Source organism: Sorex araneus, chromosome 5 (assembly GCF_027595985.1).
Source record: "Sorex araneus isolate mSorAra2 chromosome 5, mSorAra2.pri, whole genome shotgun sequence".
Classification (NCBI taxonomy): Eukaryota; Metazoa; Chordata; class Mammalia; order Eulipotyphla; family Soricidae; genus Sorex; species Sorex araneus.
The window spans coordinates 28,965,286-28,982,005 of record NC_073306.1 but is presented as its reverse complement, the minus strand read 5'-3'; the positions used below and the strand labels follow the sequence as shown (position 1 = coordinate 28,982,005).

General features: G+C 46.6%; 1 protein-coding gene across 5 annotated transcripts in view; it reads left to right on the top strand.

The window, feature by feature from the left end:
- MAST2 (microtubule associated serine/threonine kinase 2) overlaps window positions 1–16,720 on the top strand; it is a 159,070-nt gene that overhangs the window by 125,131 nt on the left and 17,219 nt on the right. For 3 of the 5 annotated variants that reach the window (XM_055137926.1, XM_055137922.1, XM_055137927.1), the window contains 5 exons: window positions 4,171–4,262; window positions 8,522–8,597; window positions 11,524–11,544; window positions 13,363–13,441; window positions 14,824–14,978. In XM_055137926.1, coding sequence (XP_054993901.1) covers window positions 4,171–4,262; window positions 8,522–8,597; window positions 11,524–11,544; window positions 13,363–13,441; window positions 14,824–14,978 — 423 coding nt within the window. The remainder of the gene's footprint in view (window positions 1–4,170; window positions 4,263–8,521; window positions 8,598–11,523; window positions 11,545–13,362; window positions 13,442–14,823; window positions 14,979–16,720) is intronic. The other 2 variants (XM_055137924.1, XM_055137923.1) reach the window with 1 other exon arrangement.

Below are 16,720 nucleotides of genomic sequence, written 5' to 3'. Positions count from 1 at the left end.
TCTGTCTAATGATCTTCCTTCTGCCTAAATTTATTGCTTCTTTAATATTTATTGTAGTATAGGTTTACTGGTAATGAACTCATTCCTGGTAGTGAATTACTTTAGCATTTTTGAAATCTAGAAAATTAGCTACTTTTTTTGAAATATAGGTTTGGTTGGTATTGAATACTAAGTACAATATAAACTTTTTTTTTCTTCTTCGGTCATACCCAGCGATGCTCAGAAATTACTCCTGGCGATGCTCGGGGGACCATATGGGATGCTGGGAATTGAACCCGGGTTGGCCGTGTGCAAGGCAAATGCCCTACCCACTGTGCTATCGCTCCAGCCCCACAATATAAACTTACAGACATTTCTGCATTCTTTTTTTTATTCTTTTTCTAATTATTATTATTTTTTAAATTTATTTATTTTTAAGTAGTGAATCACCGTGAGGGTACAGTTACAGATTTATACACTTTTGTGCTCATGCTTCCCTCATACAAAGTTCGGGAACCTATCCCTTCACCAGTGCCCATTTCCCACCACCAGTAAACCCAGCATCCCTCCCACCCTCCCCAATCCCATCTCCCCCCACCCCACCCTGCCACTGTGGCAGGGCATTCCCTTCTGTTCTCTCTCTCTAATTTTCTTTTTTTTTCTTACCTTATTTAAAAACTTTTTTTGGGTTGCACCCCAAGTGATTTTTTTGTTTGGGGTCACAGTGGTGCACAAGGGCCATTCCCAGCGCTGTGCTTGGGGAGCCGTGTGTGCCCAGGGATGGAGCCCGGGCCTCCTGCGTCAGAGCATGCGCTCTGCCTCCTGAGCTGTCTCTGGCCCTGCCATGCATCTTTTCCCATGAAAAGTCTCTTCTTGTTGTCATTATTTCTTTTTCTTTTTCTGGCTTTTTGGGTCACATCGAGCGATGCTCAGGGGTCACTCCTGGCTCTGCACTCAGGAATCACCCCTGGCCATGCTCAGGGGACCATATGGGATGCTGGGAATCGAACCCAGGTCGGCCGCGTGCAAGGCAAACACCGCCCTACCCGCTGTGCTATCACTCCAGCCCCCATTATTTCTTTTTCTGTGTAGGACATAATTTTTCTATGACTGCTTGAGATTTTCTGTTTAGTAATTATGTGCTTTGATGATAAACTTTTCATCATGTTATCATGTTCTTAGGCTTAGCAATTCATTGACCATCTCTTGGATCTGTTAGCTTATAATTAGCATCATATTTGGAATTTTACTTATTTTGGTTTCAGGGCCACATGCAGCAATGCTAAGGGGTTCCTCCTGTCTCTGAACTTAGAGATCATTCCTGGTGGGACCATCTGGGGTGCCGGGGACCAAACCCAGATTGGCCATGTGCAAGGCAAATGCTCTACCCATTATACTATGTCTCCAGCCCCCATATTTGGAATTTTTTAATAAATCATATTTTGTTTTGTTTTTGGGGCCACACCCGACAATGGTAGGGTGTTCTTCTTGCACGAGGCCAACCCGGGTTCAATTCCTCCGCCCCTCTCAGAGAGCCCGGCAAGCAACCAAGAGTATCTCGCCTGCACGGCAGAGCCTGGCAAGCTACTCGTGGTGTATTCGATATGCCAAAAATGGTAACAACAAGTCTCACAATGGAGACATTACTGGTGCCCACTCAAGCAAATCCATGAGCAACAGGATGACAGTGGTGACAGTGGTGACCTGGCGATGCTCAGTGCTTACTCCAAGCTCTTACTCAGGAATCACTCCTGGTGGTGCAAGGCAAGCTCCCTATCCATCCAGCCCCAAGAAATTTTTTAATCTGAAAAGAAAAATCTGTTATTTCTTTCATTACTTTTTTCCTCCTTGCTCCCTGTCAGGGCCTCTTTTTTTTTTTTTTCCTTCACACCCAGGGATGCTCATGCACTCGGAAATTACTCTGGTGGTGCTGGGGGCGGGGGATCATATGGGATGCTGGGAATCAAACCCGGGTAGGCCGCATGCAAGACAAATGCCCTACCTGCTGTACTATCATTCCAGCCCCAGGGCCTCTTAATTGCAATTCGATCTGCTTAATGTTACTGAAAAGCTCACAGTTACTTTTTCTATTACTTTTTTATTTTTTGGGTCTAGAGGGATTTTATATATATATATATATATATATATATACATATATATATATATACACACCTCTCAGAGAGCACGGCAAACTACCAAGAGTATCCCATCCACATGGGTAGAGCCTGGCAAGCTACCCGTGGTGTATTCAGTATGCCAAAAACAATAATGATAGGCCTCATTCCCCTTTGAAAGAGCCTCCAATCATTGGGAAAGATGAGTAAAGAGAAGCTGCTAAAATCTCAGGGCTGGGAGGAATAGAGACGTTACTGGTGCCCACTCGAGTAAATTGATGAACAACGGGATAACAGTGATGCAGTGATACAGAGGGATAGTACAGGGGTTAAGGTTCTTGCCTGACCCCTGTTCAGTCCCAGATACCACATATAGTACTTTAGGCACAGCCTGGAATAATAACCCTTTGCACCAAGCCAGTCTTAAGTAATGCTGGGAGTGCTAAAAAAACAAATGTTCAGAGGATGAAATTGACTGGCTGGTGGCACATGGGAAGTTTTTAGAGAGATAGGATCACTCTGTTTCTTGTTTTAGATGTTACTCTGCGTGTATACAGTTAATCAAGGCTTGGTAAAATGTGTAAAATCTCTGTTTTATTAAGTATAACTTAAAATTTTTGACAAGGAGATACAACTGTCAAATGATTTAAAAGAGGTTGCATAAGTTTCTCAAGGAGGTCTATGCAAATTTGTTTTGTTGCTGTTTTGAGATGGAAGAAATATCAATATACTTTAATGATGATGAGAATGAACTTGCTGTGAGGAGAGGGGAGGTGGTGCAGGTACAGACTTCTTGAGTGGGCAATTACAGGAACTGATATATAAGCCTTCCTTCTGCAGTTAGGTTGGAAAGTAACACATGTAAACACACACAGATTTAGGTGAGCTTGTTGAATTTTGGTCTAGGTTTTTCCACCCACACTTCAGGGGCTAGAAAGACAGTGCCGGAAGTAAGGTGCATTGTGTGTCGTTGTCTCTGGTTCAGTCCCCAGCACCACATGTGGGCCCCCAGAATAGCCCAAGTACCGCTGAATAAAGCCCACAAACACTGTCCCCTCAGAAAAGGACAAAGGAAAAAAAAAACAAAACAGAAAACACGTCAGACAGTCACATGTAGTGGAAAATTCACTTTAGAGAATGAGGACAGGCCAGCTCTGAAATTGATGGTAAAATGAGAATAGTATCTAATGCTTGATTAAACATTTAAAAATGAATTTGATAAGGGTAAGTTTAATTTTTATGACTTGGTAATTGGGCGTAGAGCAATAGTACAGCAGGTAAGGTGTTGCCTTGCATGCAGCCAACATGCGTTTTATCACTGGTGTCCCATACAGTCCCCAAGCATCACCAGGAGTGATGCCTGAGTGTAGAACCAGGAGTAATTGTGGGTGTGACCCCAAAACAAAGCAAAAATATGATTTGTGTGTTTTTATTTATAAATCAATTTGGCAATGATCGCTTTTTTTTTTTTTGAAGTGGATGAGAGGACTGGGTTTGGGCCACACCCAGCTGTGCTTGGGGGAGGGGCTATTCTGGCTCTGCTCGGGAGTCACCCCAGGTGGTGTCTGGGGGACCATTGTGCAATGCCAGCGATAGAAACAGGGTCAGCAACATGCATGGTAAGCGCTTTACCTCTCTACTACCCCTCCTGCCCATATACCGGTCACTTTCCATTAGATGCTTTTAAGACACAGTTGTTAATCTCCTTGTTTATTTGGGAAGCAAAACATTGGAAAGTGCAGTGGCAGTGACAACTGAGATAAAAGTCAAGGCAGTTACAAAAGTTATTCTCGGGGAGAACACAATGAATTCTGAGGTCTAAATTCTGCAGACAGGAAATTCTGAACCAATTCAATTTAAAGATGTGTTTTTCAGGGCCCAAGATGGCTCAAGCCCCCTGCTTTGTGTGTGGAAGCCCCCGGTTCGACCCCTAGCACTACTCGATGTGGCCCACGAAACACCAACAAAAATAAAGCAGGGTACTCTTCAGCCCTAGGGATGGTTCTTCTGTAGCAGTCAAGTTCTTTAAACTCAGGCTGTGGCGCTGTTGTAACTGGCTTCTGTGTTTTTATTGTAGTTGTCGGACAAGCAACCGCAAGAGCCTAATTGTGACCTCTAGCACCTCACCTACCCTACCACGGCCGCACTCACCACTCCATGGCCACACAGGTGAGTACCTGAAGATCTAAGAAGAAAGATGGAATAGGAGACTAATCGCAGCTGCCCAGCTCATGTTCTTCTGTGTGCCGTATGCCTTTACTCTGACACTTCACTTGCCTCACTGAAGCATATCGTAATTATGCTTTCGCTAGAAGGATGGATTTTGGTTATTGTTTCTTTCCCTTGCCCCAATTTTCTTTTTGATTTTGAACATATTTTGGGGTGAGATATGTATATTGGGTTCATGACTTCCATACAGCTGTATTGCGAGTGTGTTACTGCTCTAGTGATGTTGGTTAATGTGATGTGGACCGCATGAACATTTTCCTTACCACACCCAAGGTCAGGGCAGAATTTGAGTTAGCCATGTATTTTGGTCTCTTCGACATCTTTTGGTTTCTTTTTCCTTTGGGGCAGTGCTCAGGGGTTACTCCTGGCTCTCCACTCAGGAATCACTCCTGGCGAGCTCTGGTGACCATATGTGATGGGATCAAACCCGGGTCAGCATATGCAGGGCAAGCACCCGACCTGCTGTATGTCTCTCTAGCCCCTATTTATACTTTCTTGCAATCTAGGGAGCCAGGCAAGGAGACTTACTTTCTGAAAGGATTGCTCTACCCAGATATACTTTTCATCATCTCCATTTGATTTGTAATGGAAGTTCCAGCCCAGCTCATAGAAATGGAGCTGGCTTGGAAACCTATGATGCCAAGACCACTCAAAGATTGCCACGTGGAGAGACAGAGAGAGAGCAAAAGGGAATGCCCTGTCACAGAGGCAGGGTGGGGCAGGGGGAGGACAGGGTGGGAGTGGTGGGAGGGATGCTGGGACCATTAGTGGTGGAAAATGGGCACTGGTGGAGGGATGGGCATCAACCACTGTATGACTGAAATGCAGGCATGAAAGTTTATAAGTCTGTACCTCACGGTGATTCGCTAATAAAAAATTTTCTTAAAAAAAAAGCTTGCCACCTGGGCTTGATATGCCATGGGGCTTGACTGACTTACAATTAGGTACAATTCAAGTATCAAAGCATTGAAACAGTTCAGCACCAAACCTAGTAAGAGTAGTCCACTTGGATTTGTCTTACTCAAATTTTACTCTGTTCTTGGAGGAAGAAAGTGAGGTACATGGTGTAGTAACTGTTTGAGGGCCCAGAGAACCTGGTCATTGTGAAGTGGATGCCTGTCCTTGGGGAAAGGAAGTCACTTGACTGGGTGTTTAGCCTAGAGCCCAGCTATTCTGTCTGCTCATGGACCTTCCTACAAGCCAGTAAGTCAGACACCAACTGTCACACTAGGCCACCAAGAGCACAATGGCGCCCAGAAAATTTGGAGATGTACAGGACCTTGAAAGCATACTCTCATATGCTTAGCTATTTCTCCCACAGAATTGACTGAGTTTCTGTTGGCTCATACATATAGTACATTTTGTCCTGGAATTTTGTCAAAAAACAGCACATATACCTGACCTTCTGGACTTACAAAAATAAATGGAACATGTCTAGACTTTGTACATAGTTTCACCACTGTAATATGAGTATGAGGACAGTAATTACTGCTGTGGCCGCCCCTCTCTGAGATAATTATCTTTCTATTTAGATTTCTGGCTGTTAGATTTTAAGACTAAATCTTCCCTACTCAAGTGACTGATTGAGAACATTATCTGGCCTCTTCAGCCTGCCTGGGTTTGTGGATTCTGGCTTTGAGTCAATGTGTGTAACATGCTTAATTCTCCATAGCTGTTGGCTATCAGCATCATTTCTTCCCAAATCACTCCAGAACTTCTAGAATGCCCCAAGATCCACGAGGCAAAGAATTTACTTCAAAACCCACTCCATACTTATAGACTCTGTATCTGTATGAAAAAATATTGAAAAAAAAAAAACACTGATTGTTCCATATAGATCAAATTCAATATCAGATGATAATCTCAAATCTTAGACATCCTAAATTTGTGTTTACAGGATATTCTAAGATCCTTTACCTTAATTTGTTTTTGTTTTGTTTTGGGGGCCACATCCAGCAATGTTCAGGGTTTACTCCTCGATATACACTCAAGAATTACTCCTGGTGGTGTTTGAGGAGCCATATGGGATGCTGGTGATTGAACTTGCCACGTGGAAGGCAAATGCACTACCCACTGTGCTCTCTCCAACTCCATTGCTGGGAGGTTTTAATGGGATAGAATTGAATCTGTACATCAAATTGGAAAGAACTGGTATTTGACAGGTTTGAGTCGTTGTGTCCTTAAACACTGAATCTTTTCACTTTGCTGTCTCGATCCTAGTGGGAAAGCTTTGTGTCTGTCACCATTAAGTATGATGTCAACTGTACGCTTTTTGTAGATTTTTTTTATTATGTTGACAAACTTCTCTTGTTCTTAATTTGCTGAGAGGTTTTGTTGTTATTGTTTTAATCATGAATGGGTTTGGATTTTGTTAAAAAAAATTTGGGCACTGGGGCTGGAGCTATAGCACATCGGGTAGGGCGTTTGCCTTGCACCCGGCTGACCCGGGTTCGATTCCCAGCATCCCATATGATCTCCCGAGCACCGCCAGGGGTAATTCCTGAGTGTGTGAGCCAGGAATAACCCCTGTGCATTGCCGGGTGTGACCCAAAAAGAAAAATTTGGGGGAGGGAGGGCACCTGTTGATGTGATAATTTGAATTTGCTTGCATGGCAAGCAAATATGAAGGAGTACATATGAAGGATTGGTGACAAGTCTTTTGTATACCAGGGATAAATTTCTATTTGGTCATACTGTATAATTAACATATTGTTGGATTTGACTTGATAACATTTTGTTGAGTAACCTTATGGGTTTGGTTGGAGGGGTCCTTCCCAGGGGTGCTCAGGAGGCTGGGTAGTGCTAAGGATCAAATTGAGGTCCCTGTGCATGCCAGTTGTGCACTCAATCCATTTAGCTAAGTCCCTGGCCACATTGTTTGAGAATTTGGTGGGGCCCGGGGGCGTTGGGCACACTTGTAGTGCTCAGCAGCTGTTCCTGGCTCTTTGCTCAAAAATGATCCCTCGCCGTGGTCAGGGGACCATATGTGACACTGGCGATTGAACCAGGGTTGGCCACATGCAAGGCATGCCCCTTAACCTCTGGGAGAGAGCTGTTTTTTTTTTTTCTTAAAAAAAGGCTACCACCATTCTTTATATTGAATTTAAATGTTGCAAACTCAAAATATGCTAGTGAGTCAGTGAGGCAATATAATGTATTTTATAAAATAATTGTTTCTCTAGCTATACATATCAAATCCAGCTACAATTTAAACTGCACATTAAAAATATACTCATTTCAAACATAAAAATTAGAATCCCCTTACTATAGTAAACTCAAAACCTGTCTTAAAATATATTTGGGGGTAGAATTGGGTGACACCCCCCCTCAAAAGAAGGTTGTGCTGCTATTAGCATATTATAGGAACGTGTGAAAATTAATAAAGAAATGGAGGTAATTCCTACACTTGGAGTAGGTTAGGCATTCTTTGTGGATTTGAGGGTCTTGTGTTTGTACTTTTGTGTGTGGGTGGGAGACTTTAAGCAGCAGTAGAGCCCCAGAGGCCTCTCTGAGCAATCAGTGGCTAACAGAGCAATCAGTGGCTGTCAGTGGTTCTGCAGGAGGCGGGGTGGGGGCGCAGGTAGTTAGGCATCAGGCCAGGGTTAGGTCCGTCAGGGCATGTGTTTGGCACAGACCCTTGTCCTATCTCCCCCACTCCTGTTTAGGGACTATTTTAAGGACAACTCCTACTCTCAGTCCCCACCCGTGCGCTTCCATTTCCTTTAGTCACATGTATTTATGGATTGCCCCTTGGGTGGCATGTGCAGACACATGTTCAAGACCTTACATCCAGGCATACTGTCCAACGGGAAATATTTGAGCATTTGCAACACCGTTTGCACAAAATGAGCTCTTGGAGCCTGTAGGAAGGTGGGTTAACTTGGCTAGGCAGATCAAGCCTGGGGTTGTCTGGGAAGGCAGGGAGTTGGGGGTTGCTGGCTCCGGAACGTGTGTTGTTAGAGGCAGCTTGGGATCAACTCTGACCAATGGTTTTCAGCTGGCAGGATCAGTGCCAGTTTGCGGGTGTAAACCACTGCCTGCCGAACTTCCAGAGGAGATATTTGACTTGTTAAACTGAAGAAAAAGCAGAAAAGATAATCACTGTGCTAGTGGCTGAAGAAGGGAAGAATTTCTCCCCAGCGGTTTCCACCCTCTGGAGAAGCAAACCTCACGGAGTGTTCTTTCCTTTCCCCCAACAGGTAACAGTCCTTTGGACAGCCCCCGGAATTTCTCTCCAAATGCACCTGCTCACTTTTCCTTTGTTCCTGCCCGTAGGTAAGTTGATCGAAATCCTGCTTGATGACCGATATGTGTGGCACTTGCATGAATGCCAGTTAAATACCGGCTTCCCCCTGTTTGAGGCACTGCCCTTCTGTTGTGTTACCTAGGCCCTGGCATCCAAATTCCTTCCTGCTTTCCTGGCCCACATCACGATTACCTTCAAGTTTTATTTTCTAAACACCCTAGGGATTTGCATGTGAATGTTTGGATGGTATGCATAAAGCTACTACAAGTAGATTTATTTTTATAATTTTAGGTAAAAGTCCCTGTTTTCTTATTTCTTTAATTTTTTTCTTTAATTTTAAGTCTTTCAGGCCACATATCTGGCCACACTACCAGGTGTGACACCCCCACCACCACCACAACCAAAACATGCACGAACGCGCACTCGCATGCACGCACTCGCGCGCGCACACACACACACACACACGCACACACGCTTACTTGGGTTCATTTCTCACTGTTCACTCCCAGTAGTGCTGTGGGGACCCTCTACTGCGCTGGGCATCGAACCTGGGTCTGCTGCTTGCTACTCCACACCTCACCACTGAACTATCTCTCTGGCTTTTTGTGTTCTCTAATATATTTTACATTTTAATTTCTTTTTTCTTCATTAGAGTGAGTCTCTGACTTTCAAAAAAACTGTAGCTCTGGATTTGGAACTTTTAATGAGAATGATGTCTTGAGGTCATAGCAGATGGGGGGCTAGAGTTGATGGCACCAAAGGAAAGGCACTTGCCTTTCATGTGACTGACCTGGGCTTGATCCAGGCACCCCATATGTTCCTGCAGTCTGCTCCAGGAGTGATCCCTCACGCAGAGCCAGGAGTAAGTCCTGAGCACTGCCAGGTATAACCCCCACTCCTCCCCCAAGAGAAAAAAGAGTACACCATGAAACAGCATTAATTCTGTGTTGTTAATTAAATCTCATTCTTTTCCAGAATCAGATGCCTCTAATGTATATATGCCTCCTAATTTCTTAACCAGGCAGTGATATTTCGGGTGTAGAAATATGCTGAAATGGGGCTGGAGACATTGCACAGAGAGTTGAGCACATTCTTTGCACAAGGGTGGCCTCGGTTCAATCCCAGGTAACATGTGTTCCCTGGGCACTATCCGGGTGTGACCCCAAAAAAGGAAGGTAGGAAGAGAGATGTATTTGAGTGATTAGATCATTTGTGTCTTTCATTTCCTGTGTTTAAGAACTCCTCAGAGGGCTGGAGCGATAGCACAGCGGGTAGGGCGTTTGCCTTGCACGCGGCCGACCCGGGTTCTAATCCCAGCATCCCATATGGTCCCCTGAGCACCGCCAGGGGTAATTCCTGAGTGAAGAGCCAGGAGTAACCCCTGTGCATCGCTGGGTGTGACCCAAAAACCAAAAAAAAAAAAAAAAAAAAAAAAAGAACTCCTCAGAGAAGCCTTTCTTACTCATCAGGTCAGAAGGAGTCTTTAATCTCCAAAAAATCCTTGAGTTTTGTTTCTACATTTTTTTTTCTTGGTTGTCGGGCCTTCCCAGCAGTACTCAGGAGGCCACGTGGTACCAGAGATCGAACCTTCTGGCCCCAGTGCTTGCCGAGCAGGTGCTCAAATCCTTTGAGCTGTTTCCCTGAGCTTGCCTCTCCCTCCCTCCCTCCTTCCCTTCCTCTCTCCCTTCCCTTGACTTATTCCTGGCTCTGTGGTCAGGGATCACTCCTGACAGGGCTTAGAAGACCATAAGTGGTGCCAGGCCAAACTCTGGCCAACTGCATGCAAGGCCAGCTTGCCTCTCCAAACCCAGGGCCTCTCAAATAGAGCCACAATATTTTTCACTGAACAACTTTAAAATACTGAAATCTGTGTCTCCTGGTGTATGATAAGCACTCCATCCATGCTTATTGATTCACTGAGAGAGGGGAATAATGAGCAGGTAAACAGTGGCGTTAGAAACTGTGATAAACAGCACAAAGTGGACGAGCACAGTGTCACATGGACGAACAGGAAGAGAATGGAGAGTGGATTGTGGGGGGTCCCGTAAAGCCTCTGAATCACTGACTTTTCAGTTCAGAGCTGAAGGAGAAGCCTGCCCTGTGGGGGTGAGCATGGAAGAGCGCAGACCACTCCTTGCACAGGGAATGCCGCCTCCACGGGTGTTCCCAGGTCTCCTCATTCCCGCTCGTTAGGAGCAGGGCCAGCGGGGGGCCTTTAGGATCTGGCTGTACCTCTGAGATCCGCACAGCTGTATCCCAGAAGCACAGAGCCCCAGGCTGCCCTTTCAGGACAGAGCCGGGAGAGCTGCTGGGTATTGCTAGATATCAGGGAGCTCTTCGGTCCCGCTCCAAGGATTCTCCAGAATTATGTTTTCTAGATTAATTAGGCCAAGCTTGAGTCTTATCAGAGCACCGTAGTTTTTGGAATATCTCACAGAAACCAGAGTTAATGAAACACTAAGGATAGACCTCATCAGTCCTATAAATTTATTTCAGACTATACATTCCTGAGCAGTTCAGTGCTCTAGTTCTCTGGCCCTTGATTCTCACTCTCTCTATAAGTACAGCGCACAGCTGGCCGTGCTCATGGCCTTCTCTTGGTCCTGCGTTCTGGAATCACTCCTTATGGGGGTTGGGGTCCCCCCCCCTTGTCTCACACACAAGCCTATGTGATGCTTGGGGTCAAATCCAGGTTGGATGCATGCAGGGCAAATGCCTTACCTGTGCTGTACTATTTTTCCAGCCCAAGATGATGTCTCAATCTTTTTTTAAATTACTTTTTTGTTTGGGGGCCATATCCGGCGGTGCTCAGGGCTTACTACTGGCTCTGCTGACCCTGTGCTCAGGGGGCTCAGGGGATTGAACCCGGGCCGGGCATGTGCAAGGCTGGTGCCTTACCTGCTGTATTATCTCTCCGGCCCGATTCTCACTCTCATGTACATCTTTTCACTGCAGCCATGGCCACAGAGCAGACAGGTAACAGTGGACGTACTGGGGAGAGGGATGGGAAGCTGCTATGCATGGCCTGACAACATGGTTTGTGACTTTTTCCCCCCTCCTGGTGGGAACTTTTGTAAGAAATCTTTCCTGCTGTGATGGTAAACATTGTCTTTTCCTGGCTAGCAAAGAGGCCTTGAGGGGCCTCCCTCTGTCTGCTGGAACCATGTCCCTGGAGGCTGGAGTTGCTGCACAGTTCCAAGTTTCTGAGTGTAGGGACAAGTCACTGTTGTTCCCACAACTTGCCTCTGTCCCTAGTGAGATTACCAGGCAGAGGAGTGGTTATGGTGGCATTTCCTTCTTGCTCCGGTGGTCCCTGATCTTCGGTTTATAGAAAAAGGGCTGTTGTGCCGGGGGGTGGGGTCACCTGGGAAAAATCTATTTTACAAGCTTTAGGATGTCCGTTCCTTAGCTAGACTAGCTCCATCTTAGTTGAACTGCTTTCCTGGAATTGACTTACTCAGGTAAGCTTCAGAACCCAACAAGGAACATATTTGGGCTGCCCTTTGGCCGTTCTTCACCTCAGAGGCTAGGTTCCAGCAGAGCTGTGCCCTGCCTGTGCTGGCTGCCTGGGTGGCATGGTTTGAGTTACGTGCATGTTGCATGGGACCCTGGTTTATCCCCTTATCAAACAATACTACAAAAAGCGACTAGGCAGTGGTGGGGGTAGGGTTCTTCAAAGGAGAAGCATCTCTTTTTTTCCTCTTTCCCTTCCTGCCTCCCTTCATCCCTGTGAAATTCTGAAACCTGAAATAAACACCAAATGTCTAATTTCTTGGAAGAGCAAAGATGTTGAATTTCTAAAGTTTCCCCCTCTGCCAATGATTTATGGTTCTGTGTGTAACAGTAAAGAAGTTTTTCTGCAACTTCAATCAAACTCTGTTCCCCAGGGCCTCAGGAGAAAGAACAGTTTTGTTACCATACAGCCCAGAGCCCTGCAGAGAGTCCCTTGTTCAGGGGCTAGAGAGATTGTACAGTGGGTGGGACACTTGCCTTGTATCGAATCCAACCTAGATTCAATTCGAAGCATCCCATAGGGCCCCCTGAGCCCCCCAGGAGTGATATCTGAGTACAGAGCCAGGAGAAAGCTCTGAGCATCACCAGGTATAGCCCATTCCCTCACCCCCACAAAAGAAAGAAAAAAAAAAGTCACAGAATTAGTCTTTGGCAAACATTCTCAAGAACTGGTTTGGAGCGTCCTAATAGTTCCTAGATGGCCTTAGATTATTTACTATTAATTGTTTCACACTGAGGCTTGGATAGGGCGCACAGCTTTCTAGTTTCTCCAGTGATTTGAAGAAGACCAAATAGCCCTTCACAGGGAGCCTTCGAAAAGACAGTTGCTGCATTTTCAATGGCAGCTCTTAGGCTGCTAACTTTATCTATCTATTTACCTATTAATTAATTAATTTATTTATTGGGCCACTCCCAGCAATGCTTAGGGTTAATTCTGGTTCTACACTTAGGAATCACTCCTGGTGGCTTTGGGGGACCATATGGGGTGCTGGGGACTGAACCTGGGTCAACCATGTGCAAGGCAGATACCTTACCCACTGTACTACCATTCTGGCCCCTACTCCAGCCTTTCTACAAAGTCCCCTATCATTCCTTTTCCAAAAGTGACAATAATAGGTCCATGTAGGAAAGAGACATAAAAACATATCCCGGGCCAAGCAGTACGATCGTGAGGCCAGTGAGCCAGCTGCCCTGAACAGTGCCGTTGAAGACCCCCACAGGCAGCGTCTAGACCCAGGGAGGGGAAACCACAGAAACTGCCTAATCCACTTTCTTTCTTAGGACTGATGGACGGCGCTGGTCTCTGGCCTCTTTGCCTTCTTCAGGCTATGGAACCAACACTCCGAGTTCTACTGTCTCAGTAAGTAGCCAGATCGGTGGCTGTACCTCCTTCACCCTGAAGAAATTCTTCCCTGGGAGTTAATGCTGGTTACGGAATTGCAAAGTGGTTCTCAGCTTCTTCTCCAGAGACTTGCCCTAAGAGGTTTCTGGGGCTGGAACTGATGAGGGCTGAGAGCCTGAACCCCTAATAGCCACAGCCTTGAGCAACAAGCACCTTGGGAAAGACTCAAGCCTTGTATTCTTTGGGGGTGTGGTGATGCCTGTGGAGTCAGAGGTGGGCCTGAGGCTGGACTTGGGCTTTGCCAGTGAGGCCATGCTTGAAGGCTCCTAAGATGCCTCCTCTGAACAATTTTACTATAATGGCATCCAAGCAAGGTAATCCTGCCCACGTCTCAGATCTGTGAGACCTTTCTTCTTTTTCACCTTTTCCTTGAAAAAAAAAAGAAGGAAGACAGGCCAGAGAGAGTACAGTGTGAAAGGAAGGACACTTGCCTTGCATGCAGCTGACCCAGGTTCAATCCCCAAGCCCTGTGAGGAGTAGTCCCTGAGCACATAGCCAGGAGTAAGCCCTGAACACAGCTGGGTGTCCCCCAAAAGAAACGGAAGGGAAGAATGTGATGTTCTACTTTGATCTGTATCAAGCAGAAAGGCTGGGGTTCAGTTTTGGTTTTTGTTTTGGGGCCACATCTGACAATGCTTACGGGTTACTACTGACTATACACTCTGGAATTATTCCTGGCAGGGCTCAGGGGCCATATGGGTGCTGGGGATTGAGCCCGGGTTGGCCATGTGCAAGGCAAGTGCCCTACCAGCTGTACTGTCTCTGTCTGACCCCAAGACTAGGGAGCTTGTTCCTTGAATGTCTAGTTAAGTTTCTCTTAGAGAAGGTTTTAGCCTATAACTCAAGTATTTACATTACTGCCGTGTGTGTGTGTGTGTGTGTGTGTGTGTGTGTGTGTGTGTGTGTTGAGTTTTGGGGGGTTCACTCCCATCAGTGCTCATCAGACCGAGCAGTGTTGGAACTCAAACCCTGAATGCCCGTGCAAATCATTGGCTCCCACCCTGTGAACCATTGCCCTCAGCCCTAGAACTTATTTACTTATTTTCCCTCCCTCCTCCCCATCCCTGCTTTGTCATTGTTGTTGATGTGATTGCTGCAGACTGGGGGTGCAGGTATGTCTAGTTGTCCTGCTCCCCGGGGGTCACGAGTACTGTAGTGCTCACACACTCGCAGCTCATGAACATCTGAATCCAACTGCTCCAGGACTCGGGAGGACCCTCATCACAGCTTGTCACACTGAGGTCCCCCAGTGAACAACGCCGTGCCCTGGGGGGCCCCCAGGAGCCCAGGGAGGAGTCGCTGCTCTCCATTGACTGGGTCTTCGTCATGTTTCCCTACAGTCGTCCTGTTCCTCACAAGAAAAGCTGCATCAGTTGCCCTTCCAGCCCACAGCGGACGAGCTGCACTTCCTGACCAAGCATTTCAGCACCGAGAGTGTGCCTGACGAGGAGGGCCGGCAGTCCCCCGCCATGCGGCCCCGCTCACGCAGCCTCAGGTAAGGGCATCCGCTCCCCACTGCCCAGCTGGCTTCCATAGCACAGGACTCTGAAAGGCGCGAGGCTCGGTCATGTTCACTTTCAGCCATGCAGGCTCTGTGGCAGTTGCTTAGCTCTGCCATCGTCCTTTTAAGTGTAGCCACATTTTCAACTTTGTTGACAAACACAGTCTCTGGGCCCGGATTGGTGTGGGCGTCAATGCCCACTGCTTACCCCTGGTGACTCAAGTGAGTTGGGGCCAGTGGAGCTCAAGTCTTTTTTTGTTTGTTTTTAGTCCATACCGGCCTTCCTCCTGGCTCTCTGCTCAGGGATCTCTTTTGGTGGCAACCAGGGCACCCTCGGTGGTACTGGTGCTGGGTATCAAAACAGGTTGGCTGCACGCAGGGCAAGTACCTTGCCCTTGGTACTACCTCTCCGGCTCCTCGAGCCTTCCTTGGCTTTGGCTGCCACTCAGCTCTCGCCAAGAGGTATCTGAAAATGCTGCCAAGTGGGCCTGCTTTTCCCTTTGACGGTAATTAGCTGAGGCTCTAGAGGTTGTCCAGTAGGTTAAGGCATTTGCCTTGCATTGGCGGACCTAGGTCTGATCCCCAAGATCCCATATGGTTTCTCGAGCACCACCAGGAGTAACTCCTGAGTGCAAGGGCCAGGCATGACCCCAGAGCACAAGGGGTGTGTTTCTAAAACAAAACCCAACAATAACAGAATACACTTTAAACTCGAGCTAGGAAGAGGAGTGTGTTAACTCCAATCCTGATGGTTACCTGGTTACAGAACCCAGAGCCGAGGACTGTTTGAAGTAAAGAGGTTTCCTGCTGAAGCCATTTATGTCGGAGGCAGAATTAATATCCATCCGATCTTATACCTGAACCACATGGGTTCTTCAGAACAAACAGTGTGTGTGTGTGTGTATGTGTGTGTGTATATGTGTGTGTGTGTGTGTGTTTGTGTCTGTGTATGTCTGTGTGTCCGTTTTATGGACCACACCAAGCTGTGCTCAGGGCTTACTCCTGGCTCTGTGCTTAGGGATCATTCTTGCCAGCGCTCAGGGAACTGTTTAGGGTGCTAGGGATTGAACCCCAGGTGTCCTACCCATTGTATTATCTCTCCAGCCCCAAACATTTTAACAGATTATTTATCTGGAATGCCTTAGACTAATTGGTTCTTGTTCTTCAGTATTGACTGGTTAATCTAAGAATTCCAGGTTAAAGGAGAGTGTGGAGATGATTAAAATGTGCTTGTTTGCTGGAGGCTCACATAGAGGTTGAGGTTAAGCCTTGTGTAGCTGACCCTGCTTCCATCCCTGGCACCACATATGGTCCCCTGAGCATTGTCAGGCGTGCTCCCTGAGCAGAGTCAGGAGTAAGCCCTGAATACCATCACAAAATAATTTTTTATTATTATCTTAATAAGATAAAATGAGCCCAGAGCTCAGTTTCCCAGAGCCCCTAGGAAATAACACATTGGCTCACCTGTTCAAAGGGACCCCCGGGGAGCATTGCCTCGCTGGGAGAGTCACACAGGTGGTGTTGGCCTGCAACTGTCAGACTGAGTCGAGCCAGGCCAGGAAGACTGGTTCCAGTTCAGAAGAGGGTGAAGAAGACACCCTTAGTACAAAGGGTCACAAGTTCAAGGGACTGAATTTGTGGTGCAGCTCCCCAGTGTCTCACAGAGAACACCCGAATCTTTCCACTGTCCCCCAGCATCTAAATGCAGGCCCTTTAGGCTGTTTGAGGTTTCGAGG